We start from the raw sequence: 16,441 nt of genomic DNA, 5'->3' as shown, positions 1-16,441 counted from the left end.
TGTGGTACACAGTTATCGGAGCGGCAAGTCAGTGTGCTCTGGCCACCAGCCAGCTGGTGGCGTGTGCCCGTGTCGTCGGTCCCACCATTCAGAGTCCGGCCTGTCGGGAGCAGCTGGAAGCAGCAGCGCGTGAGGTCGCTAAAGCCGTCGCTCACCTGGCGGAAGTGTGTAACGAGGCGACGGACAATCAGCAGCTGCGTGGCGACCTGACGGCAGCGGCGAAGGACGTCTCCAAGTCGCTGACCGATCTGCTCGAGCACATCAAGCTGAGTGCGCGTGAGAAGGCACGTCGCGTGGAGAATGAGAACCCGGTGGATAATGTGCTCGTAGCGACGGACATTCTTGTTTCGTCGTCCGACCCGCAGGAGATGATCCGGCAGGCGCAGCAGCTCGGCAAAGCAACGGCCCAGCTCATCCAGAGCATCAAGGGCGAGGCGGAAAGTCAGCACGACTCGAACATGCAGCGCAAGCTGCTCGAGGCCGCCAAGCAACTGGCCGACGCTACGGCACGGATGGTGGAAGCGGCCCGACTGTGTGCCGGCAACCCGCACGATTCGGGCCACCAGGAGATGTTGCGCACCGCGGCGGAGGAGCTGCGCGTCATCACGACATCGACGGCAAACACGCCCGCCATCAAGCGGCAGCTGATCGGACGGCTGGAACAGTGCGCCAGACAGGCGGCCTCGTCCGCCACGCAATGCATAACGGCGGCCCAGAACTCGCTCATCCACAGCAACGATGTGCAGACGAAGGAGATCCTGCTGCAGGACTGTCAGGCGGTGGCCGATCAGATTCCCCGGCTGGTGGCGGGTGTAAAGGGCACGCATGCGCGGCCGGACGACACGAACGCGCAGCTGTGCTTGATCGATGCCGCCGAGATGTTCCTCGAGCCGGGCGCACAGATGGCCGGTTCGGCACGCGAACTACAGCCGACTGTTATGGATCAGGCGGCCGGGCAGCAGCTGGGACGCAGCTCCGTCAACTTGACACACGCCATCCACGATCTGCGGCTGGCGGCCCACCGTGCACGGGAGGCATGCGGTGGCAACGAGCTGGACGCTGCGCTGGAAGCGGTCCGCAACCTGCGCAGCGTGCTGAGCGACACACGCCGCGCCGCTCAGGAAGGAAGTCTGCGTCCGCTGCCGGGCGAGACGGCAGACAGTTGCTTCAAGCAGCTGGCTGCCGCTAGCAACGCGGTCGACGTTTCGATGCATCAGCTGATGAGCGCCGCCCAGCAGGGCAATCGAACGTACGCAGGGGTCGCCGGTCGCGACACTGCTCTCGCCCTGGGCGATTACACCAAGAGTGTGCGCGGGGTGCTTGTAACAACGAAGAATCCTGCCGTGGTCGATTGCGCCGACGAGGTGATTGTGGATTCGCTGCGCGTGATTGAGGAAGCGCAGCGAACGCTGCAGAATCTGGACAACCAGGAGGCGCTGCTGATTGCGATCAAGCGCACGAAACATTCGCTCGGTCGCACGATCGACTGTCTGCCGGGAGTGAAGGACATCAACGAGGCGTTCGAGACGGTAACGGACCTGCGCAGCATTCTCGACACGGGCGAGTACCCACCGTCGGATCGTCCGTATGGTCAGCTGCAAAACGAGTTGAAATCGGCGGCTGATCAGTTGAACGTAGCCGGTGGACAGGTGGCACAATCGTACGACAGTTCCATCAAGCTGGCCGGCACAAGCCAGGAGTTCTGTCACGCCTACAAAGAGCTGCTAACGGTGACGCTCGAAATGGCAGGCCAAACGGCGGAAGATCGTGCCCGGGAAGAGATCGTCAACTCGCTGCGCGGCGTTTCGAACCAGTCGATCAGTCTGCTGGGCACGGCTCGCTACGTTGCGGGCGACCCGGACCGTCCGAATGCGAAGAACGAGCTGTCCTCTGCGGCACGGCTGGTGACGGAAAGCATCAACCGGCTGGTGGACGTATGCACGCAGGCCGCCCCAGGGCAGAAGGAGTGTGATGGCGCGATACGCAGCATTGAATCGCTGCGACCGTTGCTAGAGTCACCCCAGGAATCGCTGACCGATCAGGGCTACTTCGACTGTCTCGACACGGTGCTGGAGAAATCGCGCACACTCGGCGAGGGCATGACGGGCATCGCAAACAACGCGAAAAACTCGAAGCACGTTGAGTTTGGCCACTCGGTCAACTCGGTGTCGGAGTCGATCCGTGGTCTGATCGAGTCTGCCGCACAGGCCGCGTATCTGGTGGGAGTTTCCAACCCGACCAGCGTCGGAGGGCGTCCGGGCATTGTCGATCCGGCTCAGTACGCCCGTGCAGCCCAGGCAATTCGTCAGAGCTGCGACGTTCTGCGGGGCCAGGCCTCTTCGCAGCCGCAGGTCCTGTCGGCGGCAACCGTCATCGCCAAGCACACATCTGCCCTTTGCAATGCTTGTCGCAATGCAAGCTCCACCACAACGAACCCGGTCGCCAAGCGGCACTTTGTCCAGGCTGCCAAGGAGGTGGCCAACTCGACGGCTGCGCTGGTGCGTGAAATTAAGGCACTCGATCAGGACTACAGTCCTGCATCGCGGCAACGCTGTGCCGCTGCGACGGAACCACTGCTTGAGGCGGTTTCTTCGCTCTGTCACTTTGCCTCCTCGCCCGAGTTCATCTCGATTCCGGCCCGCATCTCGACCGAGGGTCGCAAGGCACAGGAACCGATCCTGACGGCCGGGCGTGGCATACTCGACGGTGCAGTTGATATGGTTCGCACGGCAAAAGTGCTCGCGCTGACACCAACGGACCCGCCGGTATGGCAGCAGTTGGCAACCCACAGCCGCAACGTGTCGGAAAGCATTAAGCAGCTGGCGTCGAGCATTCGCGAGAAGGCCCCTGGCCAGATGCAGTGCGACCAGGTGCTGGAGGTGCTGAAGGATTGCTCGCGGGAGCTCAACTCAGCCGCTCTAGCGGTCGGTGTTGATGGTTTGCCGCAGCGCAAGGACAGCAATCTGCAGGGCTTCACCAACCAATCGCTCAATGCGGCGTCCGAGCTGATCGATCGTCTGGAGCCGGTGAAATCGTCCGCAAAGAAGAATGCCGAAAGTCTGGGCCACGCTGTGAATCAGATTGCGAAGCACATTGTGCCGCTGACGAATGGTGTGATTGGAGCATGCTCGCAGCTCGTCCACTCCGGTCAGCAAACGGTGCTGATCAACCAGGTCAAGTCGGTTGTTGAGTGTTGCGCGCAGCTCGTACAGACTGCTAAGCAAGCTGGCGGTAACCCACGTGCCGCTCACTTCCACCCGGAGCTGGATGAGGCAGTTGAATCGACGCGGGAAGCGATCCAAGAGCTGAACGCAACCGTCGAGCGTCTTTCCACGGAGAACGGTGTGGTGACGGGTTTGATGGAGCAAATTTCCCGCTCGATGTCTCGCATCTCCGACAAGCGCCAGTCGTTCCTGGGAGCGTCGCTGAATGATACGTACGTCGACTACCAGACGCGCATGGTACAGAGCGCGAAGGAGATTGCGCGCTACGCGAACGAGATCAACGCCAAGGCCGCCATCGATCCGTCCAAGCTGGCCCAGCTGTGCGTGGAGATGACGCATCATTACACGCAGCTGGCGCAGGACTCGATTGGTGCGTCCGCGCTTACCACTTCACCGGATGTGGCGATCCGCATCCGCAACACCGTGCAGGATCTCGGCCGCTCGGTCAATGTGCTGATCCAATCGACCACCGGTATCCGGAAGGACGATAGCAGCGGTTTGGTGGAGATATCTCGCGGCGCTCGTGACGTGTCGGAGAAGGTGGCCCAGGTACTAGCCGCCCTTCAGGCCGGTTCGCGTGGAACGCAGGCGTGCATTAACGCTTCCAGCACGGTGTCCGCCATCATCAGCGATCTCGACACGACGATCATGTTCGCCACCGCCGGTACGCTGCAGTCGAGCGACGAGGATGGCAAATTCTCCGACCATCGCGAACACATCCTCAAGACAGCGAAGGCGCTGGTGGAGGACACCAAGATCCTGGTGGCCGGTGCTGCCGGCACGCAGGATCAGCTAGCAGCAGCCGCCCAGAACGCGGTGACGACGATTTGTAAGTTGACGAGAGAGCAGGATGATGGTTCCCTGATTCTAACGCTCCGTTTCTTCCTATTCTTGCAGTGCAATTGGCCGACGCAGTCAAGCATGGGGCCGCCTCGCTCGGTTCCGGTCAGCCCGACTCGCAAGTGATGGTCATAAACGCGGTCAAAGACGTCGCCGCAGCACTCGGTGAGCTTATAAACGCTACTAAACTCGCCTCCGGCAAGCCCATTAACGATCCAGCTATGAATGATTTGAAAGATAGCGCTAAGGTATGTTCGTTTGTTTAGTTTGTTATCGTTCTTGTTGTATTTTCCTTCCATGTCCCCCTCCCCCCTGCTTCCCATTCAGTGCCGCCATGCCATGCCGTTTGGCAACTCCTTCCATTGTGCTTGTAGCCCCGATCGATCCGTCCCTGTATCCCTGTATTCCTATCCCACATCTCTGTCGCCTACACGTGTCTGCACGCCGTTTTTGCCTGGAACGGAATGTGTTGTTGTTGAATGTTTCTAAAAACGTCTAAACGCGTGCACGTGCGTACTCGGGCAGAAATGTTGTCTTGTATGTGTGTGTGTGTATGTGCGTGTAACTCTCACAATTGAAGCACTTGGTTGCATTCTGCATTCTATTACGCCGTAATTGGCCGCTAACTAAAAGATCACCTATTTTTGGCATCTCTGTAGCACAAATTAAAGATTGAAACGTTTGGAAACCATAATCGAAAGCTGTACATGCTAATGTTGTCGTTTGCTTCTATAGATCATGTATATACACGCAGATTAACTCTTTATTCAAACAAAAAATGCTTTTGAGTCTTTCTAATCCTTCTAATCCCAACTGCAAATGCAATTCTAATACAACCAACACACCACTCAAAGACAAGCATCCTCCTTCACTGATACCGAAATAATTGCCACAACGCTGTAAATCCATCCAGCAACCTTCTTCACATGCATTTGCCTCACCTCAAACTCAACAAAACACTACATCCAACTGTATAGGACATCAGCAGCCGCGTGTTGATTAGCATAATCAAAATGAATGACTTTGTTTTACCTTGTTTGTGTGTTGCTGGAGTCATGAGCACAGCAAAGCGCGTAAGCGAACCTTCTGTTTTATCGAACGGGAAGGACGGTGTCTTGTTCACGTTCACATCACTGAACTGCGATCGTTTTCTTTTTCCCTTTCTTCGATGGTGCATGCCTCTCTCTCTCTCTCTCTTAGCACGACGTTCTTCTGTTGAAGCTTTCATTCCCAGAAGGACATCCAGTACGATGTTTCCTACTTCCTGTCTCTCTATTTCTCTCTGTCTGCTCTACCTGTTTGCTTCGGATGAAAGATGGTGGAATGTTGTGTGGATATATCGTTTGATGATAAGTAAAACTTACAACGGTCCTCTAACACGACGCTGGACGCCTCCAACTGACCAGGGAATGTAGAAGACCCGCGGAAGCTCATCGGAATTTTCCTGCATGCGGGGGATTGAGAATGCATTGAGTTGGTGTTTATCTGTGTATACTGGGCCGTACGTGGGGTGGGGCTTTTGTACCAAGTTGTCTAACACGCGGTCGTACTCGTCGTACCTAACAGCAACCCCCCTCATCCCCCTCCCTGTATGGATTGTGGTCGAGAGATGTATATGCGGGTCTGTAGTAGGCGGGCATCGAACACTAAAAGGCAAGAGAGCGTGGTGTAGTGGCGTCGTAAGTAACACAAACGGGATCGCCCTGGGAAACGATCCAGTAGTTCGGCGGTTTCGGGGCACGACGTAACATCTTGAAGGCGCTTCTGTAATGTCCTACAACCTGTCCTACAGTTTCCTAAGAAACCTCTCCATAAGAAACTCCCTGGTAAAATATCTTCAAAACTGTACACTACATACACATCAACACCACTTCAATTTGCTGATTCTGTTATTGTTGTTTTCCCTCTTTGCCTCATTATCTCTTCTTTCTCTCGCTCACACTCTCACTTACGCTCCCACTCTTTTATTCCCGGGTATCATCATCCTTTCCATACCACCGTCCCCCTTCATCGGTCCCTTTTCACAGATGATACGGGAGCTGTGCCTCACCGAGACGAGCACGTCTGTCGCGCTGGCCGGCTATCGCGCCGAAGGCGTCGGCCAGCGGTACATTTACACACATCAGCAGCAAACACACACCACTGCTACCACCGCTCTGTCCGCGCGAGCTCCTACTGTACGACCTAATTAACCCCTCGCGCTGCGCCGCGCCGCCCCGCCCCGCTTCCAGATGTCCGTTTGTCGTCGTCGTCGTCGTGTGGTTCCGTTGTTTCGTCCATGTCGAATGTAGGCGCTGAATGTTAAACACTAAGCTGGACAGCCCTGGAATGATGTTCACTTCTTTGTCGCTTGCGCATGCCCCTGCGTGTACGAAACCTTCTCCATCTACTCTCCACACTCTTTCCCGTCCCTGCAAGCAAGCTCAACTCACCTCCATTCCATTCTATGATTCGTCCTGTGTTTTTCTTTCTTTTCAACCATCACCGCAACGCTACTCTGTATCTCTGCCATCCGTCACCTTCCTGTGTTCTGTACTGTAATGTTCCTTTTTTGGAAACACAAATTCCACCATCCGTCGGTGGTAATCGGCGTTGTAGGTTACGGGCGGGGAGAAGATCATTCCGGGAATTGGTAGTGGTAGTGGTAGTGCCGCCGCCGCCGGCTGGTGGCTTTCCGATCAGGAAGAGGAACTGTTACGGCTTCTGTCCGCAGTGCCGACCCTGTTTGATGGCGCATTTTAAAGGCGCACACATACTAATACTCACACCCGGTGCCATATCCGTTCCGTTCCGAGCATTTACTCTGCACTTTATGTGTATTTTAAGGTCCATTTTTTAATATTAAAATTAAGACGCAATTAGTATTGTATCTCCCCCAATGTATTGTCTCTGTATGTTGTATCAAATAAATGTGTATGTTTCAATTGCTTGAAGTGAGTGGCACACAGCACACCTTCCCTTATGATCGCTTGAATCACCACTGTCTGTCCTTTCTGTATGACGAGGCGAGACGAGTGACTCCTTCGACGTCAACTCCTTCGCTCCTCCTCTTCCGCCTAGCTTCATTCTTGTGGTTGCGTGTTGCGTCCTCTTGTAGCGTGGTTACTAATATAGCCCGTCTCGTGGCGACTACACGGGACACGACATTGACAGCTCTGGTACACTTGCTCCGGATCGAACCACACAAGTGGCAAAACGAAGAAACGATGTGAAAACTGTAGGTAAAAATACATCCATTTACTTGATTATGCTGCTCCCCACGTGGCTGGCTGCGCTGTCCTTAGATAAAAGGAAACATTTCTCAAACTGGCTTACAAACGAGAGGATGGAGTATTTTGGCCAATTTTTTAAGATGAATTTTCAGGAGGAAGGCATTCTCTCCGACATTATCTTCACAGCAAGAAGACAACGCGGTTTCAAAATATTTCACACTCTCGCGCTTTTGTTTAAACTTTTCATTTAACGTTTTTGACGTGTTTGCTTCCTATCTAACCCATATCACCTGCCCCTGTTCCTGTGCATCCACACAGCATCGATCTCTTTACTTACTAATTGGTTTTCTTTCTTGTTTCTTACACCATCGACAAAACACAAAACAAAACTCAACCACAGGTTATGGTGATGAATGTCACCTCGCTGCTTAAGACGGTCAAGGCCGTCGAGGACGAACACACGCGCGGCACGCGCGCCATGGAAGCCACGGTGGACGCCATCTCGCAGGAGCTCCGATCGATGCAGTTCGCGCCGGAGATGATGCGCTCGAGCATGCAGCAACTGTCCCGCCCGGAGGACCTGATCAGCGTCACCAAGCATGTGACGGCGGCCACGGCCAAGGCCGTCGCGGCCGGCGCCTCCAACCTGCAGGCCGACATTGCAGCGGCCGCTAACCTGGGCCGCAAGACCATCTCCGACATGCTGAGCGTGTGCAAGTCCGTTGCGTGGTCGTGTGCGGAAACGCAAGACCTGCGGCAGCGTACGCTGGACGCCGGTTCGGCGGTCGCGATCGCGTACCGCGATCTGCTCGAGGGCATACTGAGCCACTGCACGGCGGACGAGCGGATGCAGCTGTCCCGGCGCGTCGCGATGTGCGTGACGGATCTGGTCGGCATGGCGCAGCTGCTGAAGGGTTCCGATTGGGTCGATCCCGACGATCCGACGGTGATTGCCGAGAACGAGCTGCTCGGTGCGGCTGCATCGATCGAGGCGGCCGCGAAGAAGCTGGCCAACCTGCGCCCCCGTCGACAGGAAGTGAAGGTAAGCGGCAGGGGGTTATACTAATTTAACCTCACTTTTACGCTCTGTATATCTCCTATTCCCGCTGCCGGGAGCCTGTTCTAACCCGTTCTTCTGTACCTTCTTCTAACCCGGGGGCGTTTGGTGTTTGGTGGGACAGTTTCGGTGAGATATGTTTGATATTCTTGGTTGTTAAGATTTCAATTATCACCCAGGAATCAAACATATTATTACCGTGACTGTCGTTGGTCATCGGAAAGCGGAAACGCACGCAACAAAACACTCTCAACTGCTCTGGGCAAACAATTTTGAAAACAAAAATCAGATACAAAAACGAAATCAAGTGTATATTAATGTGTGAACAATCGGTGACGATAAAGTAAAGTGGCTTATCTTGATGGCATTTAATTGAAGTAAAGTAGATAGAAATTTACCTTTTTCGTTTGTTTCGTGATGAGTGGTTTAGTTTCCTTTCTTCTTTTTTGTTCTTTTTATGTTTGCCTTATTAGTTTTGTTGCAGTTTTTAGTTCCGTTTTTCGGTTCTCAATGATACTTGATTCTACAAGTATTGTTGATTTTTCTTATGTTTTTTTTCTCTTTTTTACCTTTTTTTGTATTACACATTTCGGTTGTACTGTTGGTTAAACTATCGAAATTAGTGTTAAGTGAAATACAAAAAATGTTCTTAATCTTCACGCTACCATAAAATCAACGATTTAACATTTCTGTTCAACTTTATATTTGTAGGAAGCGGATGAGAATCTAAACTTCGACGAAATGATTCTGGAAGCGGCCAAGAGCATCATGGCAGCATCCTCTTCGCTCGTGCGTGCGGCCAACGCTGCCCAGCGTGAGCTGATCGATCAAGGCAAGGTGGCCAAACGGCCCCTCACCTCCTCGGACGATGGCCAGTGGTCGGAGGGGCTGATTTCAGCGGCCCGGCTTGTAGCCGCCGCCACCCACAGCCTCGTCGAAGCGGCCCAGAACCTGGTGCAGGGTGTCGGCACCGAGGAGATGCTCATTTCCTCCGCCAAACAGGTGGCCAGCTCTACGGCACAGCTGCTGATCGCGTGCAAGGTCAAATCGGACCCCAACTCCGAAACGGGACGGCGGTTGCAAGCGGCCGGCAATGCCGTCATCAAGTCGACGGACAAGCTGGTGCAAGCCGCCCAGCAGGCAATCGAGGGCGAGGAGGAACACACGCTGCGTCTGAACCGCAACATGGTGGACGGTATGGCGCAGGAGATCAATGCACGGTCGGAAATTTTGATGCGCGAACGGCAGCTGGAGGAGGCAAAGAACAAGCTGATCGCTATCCGGCACGCGAAGTACCGGCAGAAGCTGGGCGGTGGCTTTACCACGGACGAGAGTGACGAGGGCGGTGTGGCGCCACCTCCGTTCGCGGGATACAGCCAACCGACGTCCCCGAAACCGCCCCAAACCCTGCCCAAACCGGGCACCTATTCGCCGGGCTCGCTGGGCGCTTCGCCGGCGCAGGGCGCTAGTACGATGCCACGGCTAGGGCAGCACTCACCCGCCAGTCCCAGCTTCCAGCGGCCTGGTTCGGGCAATCAACTGCTCACTGCGAATGCCGTCCCGAAGCCGTACCAGTCGGATGCGCTCAAGTCGCCGTCCGCGTTGGTGTCACCGTCGATGCTTAACCGAACGTACGATACGACGCGGGTGGAGAACACGAACCTGAGCGCGTCCAAATTCAACCGCACGCAGTTCGACGCGGCCGTACAGGACCTGCAGAACAAGGTGCAGCCGCTCAGTACGTTCCGATCATCGCCGACGCATACGAATGGAGGTGTTGCCGGAAGCTCGCCCGCGCCACAAACATATGAAGGATTCACAACCAGGTAAGGGTAAAGGGTTTTCGGAGCGATGGTGATCGGTAGAGGCTGCTTGGGAAGAGGCATGAATCGGCTTGGAATAATAATGCTCCTTTCATTATGACTGTTGTACCATCGCTGAATGAGCATGCACAGAAGACCCTACGAGTGAAGGGGCATTTTGTACATCTGTAGTCTAAAGTCCCCGTGTACAGACACACACCCATTCCTTTAATCCTATTGTGCATCGACTAAAGCATGGAAAGCTCATTCAAATTTCGAAGGTGAAGGGAGTAGTTTGGGAATCATTAAATCCTTCTTTACGCATCATATCTTAACCAAGCAATGAGGTCGGAATAGGGAGTAGTATTTAGAGTACGAAACAACACCCCAATCGACATCGACGATAATCGCAACCCTAACCACTAAAACAAACCAATGTTTTTCTCTTTCTCTCTCTCCCTCTCTCTCTCTGTTTCTCTCTTCTCTTCCACGCATCGCGTGCGCGCGCAGATACGAAACCCGTGTCTTCCAGAATGCCAATAACACTAATCCCCAAAGCCCAAACCCGCTAACCACTGTGGAGCAGAAGTTTGCTAAACTTAACCTAGACAATCACGACATGCAACAGCAGCAGCAGCAGCAGCAGCAACAGCAACAACAACAGCAACGCTATCAGCAGCAATCACAGTCACTAAGCCAAGGTTACTTTAACAATAGTGCGACCACTTCGCCGGCCAAACCTGCCAGTAGCACTAGCAGCTTTGCCGCCAGTAGTAGTCCCGCCGCAAACGTCACTAACGCCTTGACTAGCTCACCGCAACAGCAACAGTTCCATCAGCAGCAGCAGCAGCAACAACACTTCCTTCGCACCACCACTACTTCCACTACCTCCAGCACCAACAACAACAACAACCACACATCCGTGCCTTCCGTACCGACGATTAAAAATGGTAACGTTAGTCTCTTTGACAGTGGCGCACACGATGCAGCCACCACCACGCTAAGGTCGGTGCAGGGCGGCGGCAGCAAGCTGATGACGACGGAGGAGCAGTACCAGCAGCACCAGCAGGTTATCCACACCAAAAAGGTCCACATGTCCTCCACCACCTCCTCCTCCTCCTCGACGACGCTGAAGTCGGGTAGCGCGGGAGGAGCCGTGACAGAATGGAAGTAGCCGTGCCGTCGCATGGGTGTGTTCGTCCAGGAATATTTCGAGTAGTACCGCTTCAATGCGAATAGCTTAGTATTCTTACTTATTTTCATCCAGATATCGTGCCTCTAACATCGAAGTGTGCCACGCTGGACACGCTGACTTTGTTGTTGACTTTTAACTGTTTTTTTTTACTAGTGTGTAGTACGGTGTATAAGTAGGCATAGACGACGCAACCCTCACCACGCAAACGCGTGCTGTGAGTGTTGCGTGTGTGCGTGTGCGCGCTTGTTTTGTGTAGAAAAGAAACAAACAAAAAAACATTGTGTAATATTTCCTCCCCGATACAACTATTCATTAACGCCACTAAGTGCCACGTGTGTTTAATATTATTTTGTAGTAGCAGTTGCGTGTGAAACAAGCAGAAAAGCAAAACAAACAAACAAAAAAAAACTAGTTCATAACAGAGAGGTTAATATATTCGGAAAAATGCAAGTATATTAGAGTAATGTGTAACACACTAACGCGCACGTTTTTGACACAGTTAGTATGCAGTCAGATTTAGGGACGAAAAGAGAGATGGAATAGGTGTTTTATTAGCAAAAAAATATGAACGCGTGTGTGTGCAAAACTCACTAATGTGCCTCGATTGTACTCACGATTTGCCTTCCACTGGGAACTGTCGAATATGCCGGACGAGTGAAAATACACACGTGTGTGTGCGTTTCTTTGCTACACATCCGTGCAATTTCAACAGCCAGTATATAGATGCGCCTTTCCATTTTGTGCCGAACGCAAAACAAATTTAAACTACTAAATATGCCAACGATTGCCAAAACAACAAAATTAAGAGAGCCGAAAGCAGCCTTGAAAAAAGCGAGTTGCACGTGTGTTTTTCGAAGATAATATCGTAAGTGCCATTTTTTGTAACAACTACAACTTACAACTATTACTACAACTACTACAACTACTACTACTTCTACTATTTCTACTGCTATATGTTACTAGACACGTGGTTCTTCTTAATGCGAGGTAAACTTAATACGATTTAGTCGAACGATACACGATGCGAGTTGAGTTGAGTTTAGCCTCACTCTCAAAACACTTAAACAAAAAGGACACATGGTTATACTAATATAGGTCAAGAAGAAGAAGCACCGTCAGAAAGGGGTAGGAAAGGGATTGAAACAGTATCCCGATCCTTGACCGAGAGACCGTGGAATTGTTTTATTTTCTGTACGTGTGCTTGTATGTGTGAGTGTGTGTATGTGTGCTGTACAACAATACAAAAGCCAGCCAACCTTTTTGGTAAGACAGACAGCCAAACATGTTTTGGCTTGCTTTTAAGGGTTTTTCTGTTGTTTTGCGTCAGGTAAAGGAGAACTTACTTAACAAATCTAAAACGAAATGTGCTTCGAAAATAGTCAACTTTTTTAGTATTAGTGCGTACTTTTACCGGTACTCTCAATTAGCAGCGATTTCAATGCGGTTGGGCCCCCGTGTTTTAATAATTCTAACGCAAAAAAGAATGGCGCGTTAAACCCGTTCAAGGAATGTTTTTTTAATTTAGTTTTACTGAGCAAAACATGTTTTGTTTTTGTGCATTGTAACGATCACGATTAATTAATTACCCTTCCACACAAACCCGGTTTTATGAGCTAATTATTTGAGGTTAGACACGAAACAGTTTGCAAATAAAGAACCATGAAAGAAAATTAAATTTAACACCCAAACACTCCCCAAACATGTCGTTTCTGTTCGTTCGTATTGGAGGGTGGATGGAAATTTGAGAAACAAAAAAAAACTAAAACATTTCCCTTATTTGTCATCACAAACACCTCACAGCTTAAAGAAAATAGTAATTCCCAGGACATTTTGTTCATTTTTATGATTTGTATAGGTATATTTATTAAACTGTAAATCTTAAATCTGTACCTTTTGATAGTATAAAATTGTGTTTTGCTGATTATTACAGTAGTATAAAACATCGAAAAAAACAAGGGCAACGTCACACGTTTGTAGAATGTAAAAGCAGGGGAAGAATCTCTCATCTTGAATGGAGGCGTTTGAACACCACGTGGTCCTTGTCTCGTGGGCCGTGAATGCTGTGCTGTCGTTAATGTTAGACCTTACAGAGCAAAACCGAAAAAACCTAATTCTAACTAATTCTGAACCCTACCATGGTCGGATCGGTCACATATTGTTTCTCACTAAAACGTTTCATTTCTTCACACGGACGTATTGGCGTGTGTCTTACTCTGCTAGCATTCAAACTGCGTATTTTTTAAGTACAATAATCTTACTTCATTAACAATCTCCACAACGCAAACTGAAATTATTTAAGATACACACTATATCGTACTACAATTGATTGACAGCCATTAGGTTTTTGATTGTTTTATCCCCGTTGTCCGCTTGGTTGCGCGGAGGTTTGCGCCTTGGGATTGAAATCTGTCCATGTTGCTTCACCTATCCACCGATTCTGCTAGCGAAAAATGCACTGAAGTTTGCGTTTGCTCAAGTCTTTTGCACACTCCTCCAAGCTTCCTTAGGATTAGTTTAAAAAAAAAAAAACTCGACTTCTACAGCACAAAATATCGTCTTGCATAAATCGATTGACGAGATAACATAGTGTTAATTTTTTGTTTCAGTACCATGTGTGTGTTTGAGCATGGTAAATTTGTTGGATCTTTTTAAGTACTGTTCTGTCTTTTCATTTTGGCAATGCTACTGCTGCTAAACTCGTTGAAATTCGATCTGTAGTGGCCGCGAACACCCGTCGCGTGTGTGTGTGGGGGGGGAGGAAGACTCTAGAAAACCGTCCTACTGTTACCAATACTGCGCGCGGGAAGACTGTTTGTGCGGGTCGTTGGACTGTCTCGTGCCTGAGAAGGGAAAGAAAAAATGAATCATTATTCAAGTATTTTTGCTTCCCAATTCATCTTCCCAACGGATGTTTCAAATTTCAAACACACAACTCCCCAGTTCGAATAACCGTTTGTACCGATTACCGGTTGTACCGGTTTCCGTGCTCGTTCGGTTTATTCGGGGTGTTTACACCACATCCGGGTTCAGCACTAGCCCGCCTGAATTGCAGCTGTCAGACGCACGGTCCCACATTCCTTGACCAGAACGCGAAGAAGCACGTTTTTCTGCTTCAGCTTCCAGCCCGTGCCATCGTATTGTGTCTTTGTGCCTCTCTGCCTACATCTTTATTTCGTGCGAAAAGTGTCTTTTCGGTTTAATTGTTTCTTGTGTTAACTACAGTGCTATCAACCACATATCCAAAATGTTCTGGGGTAAGTAGGAATTAGCGAAAGGTGTTGAGGGTTTTCTTTATGACGCACTCTTGCCCCCCTCCGAGACTAAAGTGCCGGCATGTGTGTGTGTGTGTGTGTGTGTCGTGATGTCGTGCGTGGTGCGTTTTTCTGTCGAAATCCGGAACCATGAGGCACGACGCGCGTCCGCACGCTGTCGACATCACTACCACACCGAAAGCACATGGCATGGCGTGCGATGAAAAGATGATTGTTGGAAATGGTTTTTGTTGCTAACACGCTGTTCTTTTGTTTTCCTCTCTCTCTCCCATTCCCTTCCCTTCCCTTCCCAGGACTCATCTTGAAGCCGGGCAAGAAGTACTCGAAGGTGGTGGAGCAGGACTTCCATCTGACCCATGCCGCGCTGGACATGTCGGACAGTAGCGGGGACGTGCAGGTGATGCTCACCTCCGAGAACATCACCTACCTGCTGTGCACGCTGAACAAAGCGATCCCACAGGTCCAGCTGAACCAGGAGTTTGCCACCGGCGACGAGATCAGCTTTGCCACGAAGGGCACGGGAGTGGTGCACCTGACCGGCAACGTTCTGCCCGACGAGATGGACATGGAAGACATGGGCGATGAGGAGGAGGACGACGAGGAGCTGGAAGACGAGGAGGAGGAGGAAGTCCCGGCAGCAAATGGTAACAGCAAGGCCCGTAATGCCAAGGAGGTGGCCAAGGCCAAGGTGGCGAAGAAGATTGCCGCCGGAGAGGTGTCGGATGGCAGCGATGCGGAGGACACTACCTTCTCCGAATCCATGCACGACGATAGCGCCATCGTCAATGGTGCGGAGGACGACGACGACGATGACGACGAGGAGGAAGATGATGACAGCGACGACGACGAAGACGTCGAGGGTGAGGAGGAGGATGATGATGACGATGATGAGGAGGAGGACGACGACGACGACGATGAGGAAGATGATGAGGAAGATGATGAGGAAGACGAGGAGGACGAAGATGAGGATGTCAAGCAGCCGAAAGCCAAGCAGGCCAAGCTGGCCAATGATGGCAAGGCCGCCGTGAACGGCAACGCAAAGGCCGCGAAGGAAGCCCCCAAGAAGCAGGAACAGCAGCAGCAGAAGGGTGGCATGCGTACCCTCCAGGACGGGCTAACGGTGGAGGACCTGAAGGTTGGCAATGGGCCGGAGGCGAAGCCGGGCAAGAAGATTGCCGTGTACTACGAGGGTCGCCTGAAGTCCAACAACAAGGTGTTTGACAGCACCAGCAAGGGCCCGGGCCTGAAGTTCGCGCTCGGTCGCGGCGAAGTGATCAAGGGCTGGGATTTGGGCGTCGCCGGCATGAAGGTGGGCGGCAAGCGGCGACTGGTCATCCCGCACAAGCTGGCGTACGGTACGAAGGGCAGCCCGCCGGTCATCCCGCCCTGCAGTACGCTCGTGTTTGAGGTCGAGCTGAAGAAGGTGTTCTAAGGGAGCTAGAGAGAGCACGCACGTTGCGGGTGTTTACATTTATAAGGGAACTTTATATTACATTACTACTAAAAATAAACACTTATCCTTGAGTACAATGTACGTTCGGTTTCCGGTGTAATGAGTTTTTTTTTCTCTCCTTTTTACCGAAACGGCATGATTCGTCCAAAGTTAGGTTAGAAATTCAAAGCCGTGGAGCGTTGTGTACCGGTTTTTTTTCGGAACAAACACCGCCTGCTTCGATAACAAGCTCGTCGTGCACGCTCTCTGTGTGAGTGAGTAGGTAGGCAAAATTTTCCATGAAGCCCAGGCGACCGACCGAACATCTGTACCCGGCTGTCTGTTGGCTTTGTGTGGAATTCTACGAAATCAGGAATTGTTGAACCACAGTAAGCATTGAAGGCTCT

General features: G+C 51.6%; 3 protein-coding genes across 20 annotated transcripts in view; 2 read left to right on the top strand and 1 right to left on the bottom strand.

Annotated features, from left to right (window-relative positions):
- LOC121591784 (talin-2) overlaps positions 1-13,018 on the top strand; it is a 64,560-nt gene extending 51,542 nt beyond the window's left edge. For 13 of the 17 annotated variants that reach the window (XM_041912733.1, XM_041912735.1, XM_041912730.1 and 10 more), the window contains 5 exons: positions 13-4,053; positions 4,122-4,312; positions 7,677-8,318; positions 9,045-10,159; positions 10,646-13,018. In XM_041912733.1, coding sequence (XP_041768667.1) covers positions 13-4,053; positions 4,122-4,312; positions 7,677-8,318; positions 9,045-10,159; positions 10,646-11,309 — 6,653 coding nt within the window. In that variant the 3' untranslated portion in view covers positions 11,310-13,018. The other 4 variants (XM_041912744.1, XM_041912747.1, XM_041912746.1 and 1 more) reach the window with 4 other exon arrangements.
- A 160-nt stretch (positions 13,019-13,178) lies between these two features.
- LOC121591785 (protein melted) overlaps positions 13,179-16,441 on the bottom strand; it is a 30,784-nt gene continuing 27,521 nt past the window's right edge. Inside the window, exon 8 of one of the 2 annotated variants that reach the window (XM_041912750.1) lies at positions 13,179-14,170. In XM_041912750.1, the coding sequence (XP_041768684.1) occupies positions 14,096-14,170 (75 nt within the window). In that variant the 3' untranslated portion in view covers positions 13,179-14,095. Of the gene's footprint in view, positions 14,171-16,112; positions 16,396-16,441 lie in introns of those variants that run through there. The other variant, XM_041912749.1, reaches the window with a different exon arrangement.
- Positions 14,373-16,136, top strand: LOC121591790 (46 kDa FK506-binding nuclear protein). Its single transcript, XM_041912759.1, has 2 exons — positions 14,373-14,584; positions 14,896-16,136. The coding sequence occupies exons 1-2, from the start codon at positions 14,575-14,577 to the stop codon at positions 16,032-16,034; spliced, it is 1,149 nt and encodes a 382-aa protein (XP_041768693.1). The 5' UTR covers positions 14,373-14,574; the 3' UTR covers positions 16,035-16,136.

This window comes from Anopheles merus, chromosome 2L (genome assembly GCF_017562075.2).
Source record: "Anopheles merus strain MAF chromosome 2L, AmerM5.1, whole genome shotgun sequence".
Taxonomy (NCBI): Eukaryota; Metazoa; Arthropoda; class Insecta; order Diptera; family Culicidae; genus Anopheles; species Anopheles merus.
The sequence above is the reverse complement of the archived record's forward strand: the minus strand, read 5'-3'. Positions and strand labels throughout refer to the sequence as shown.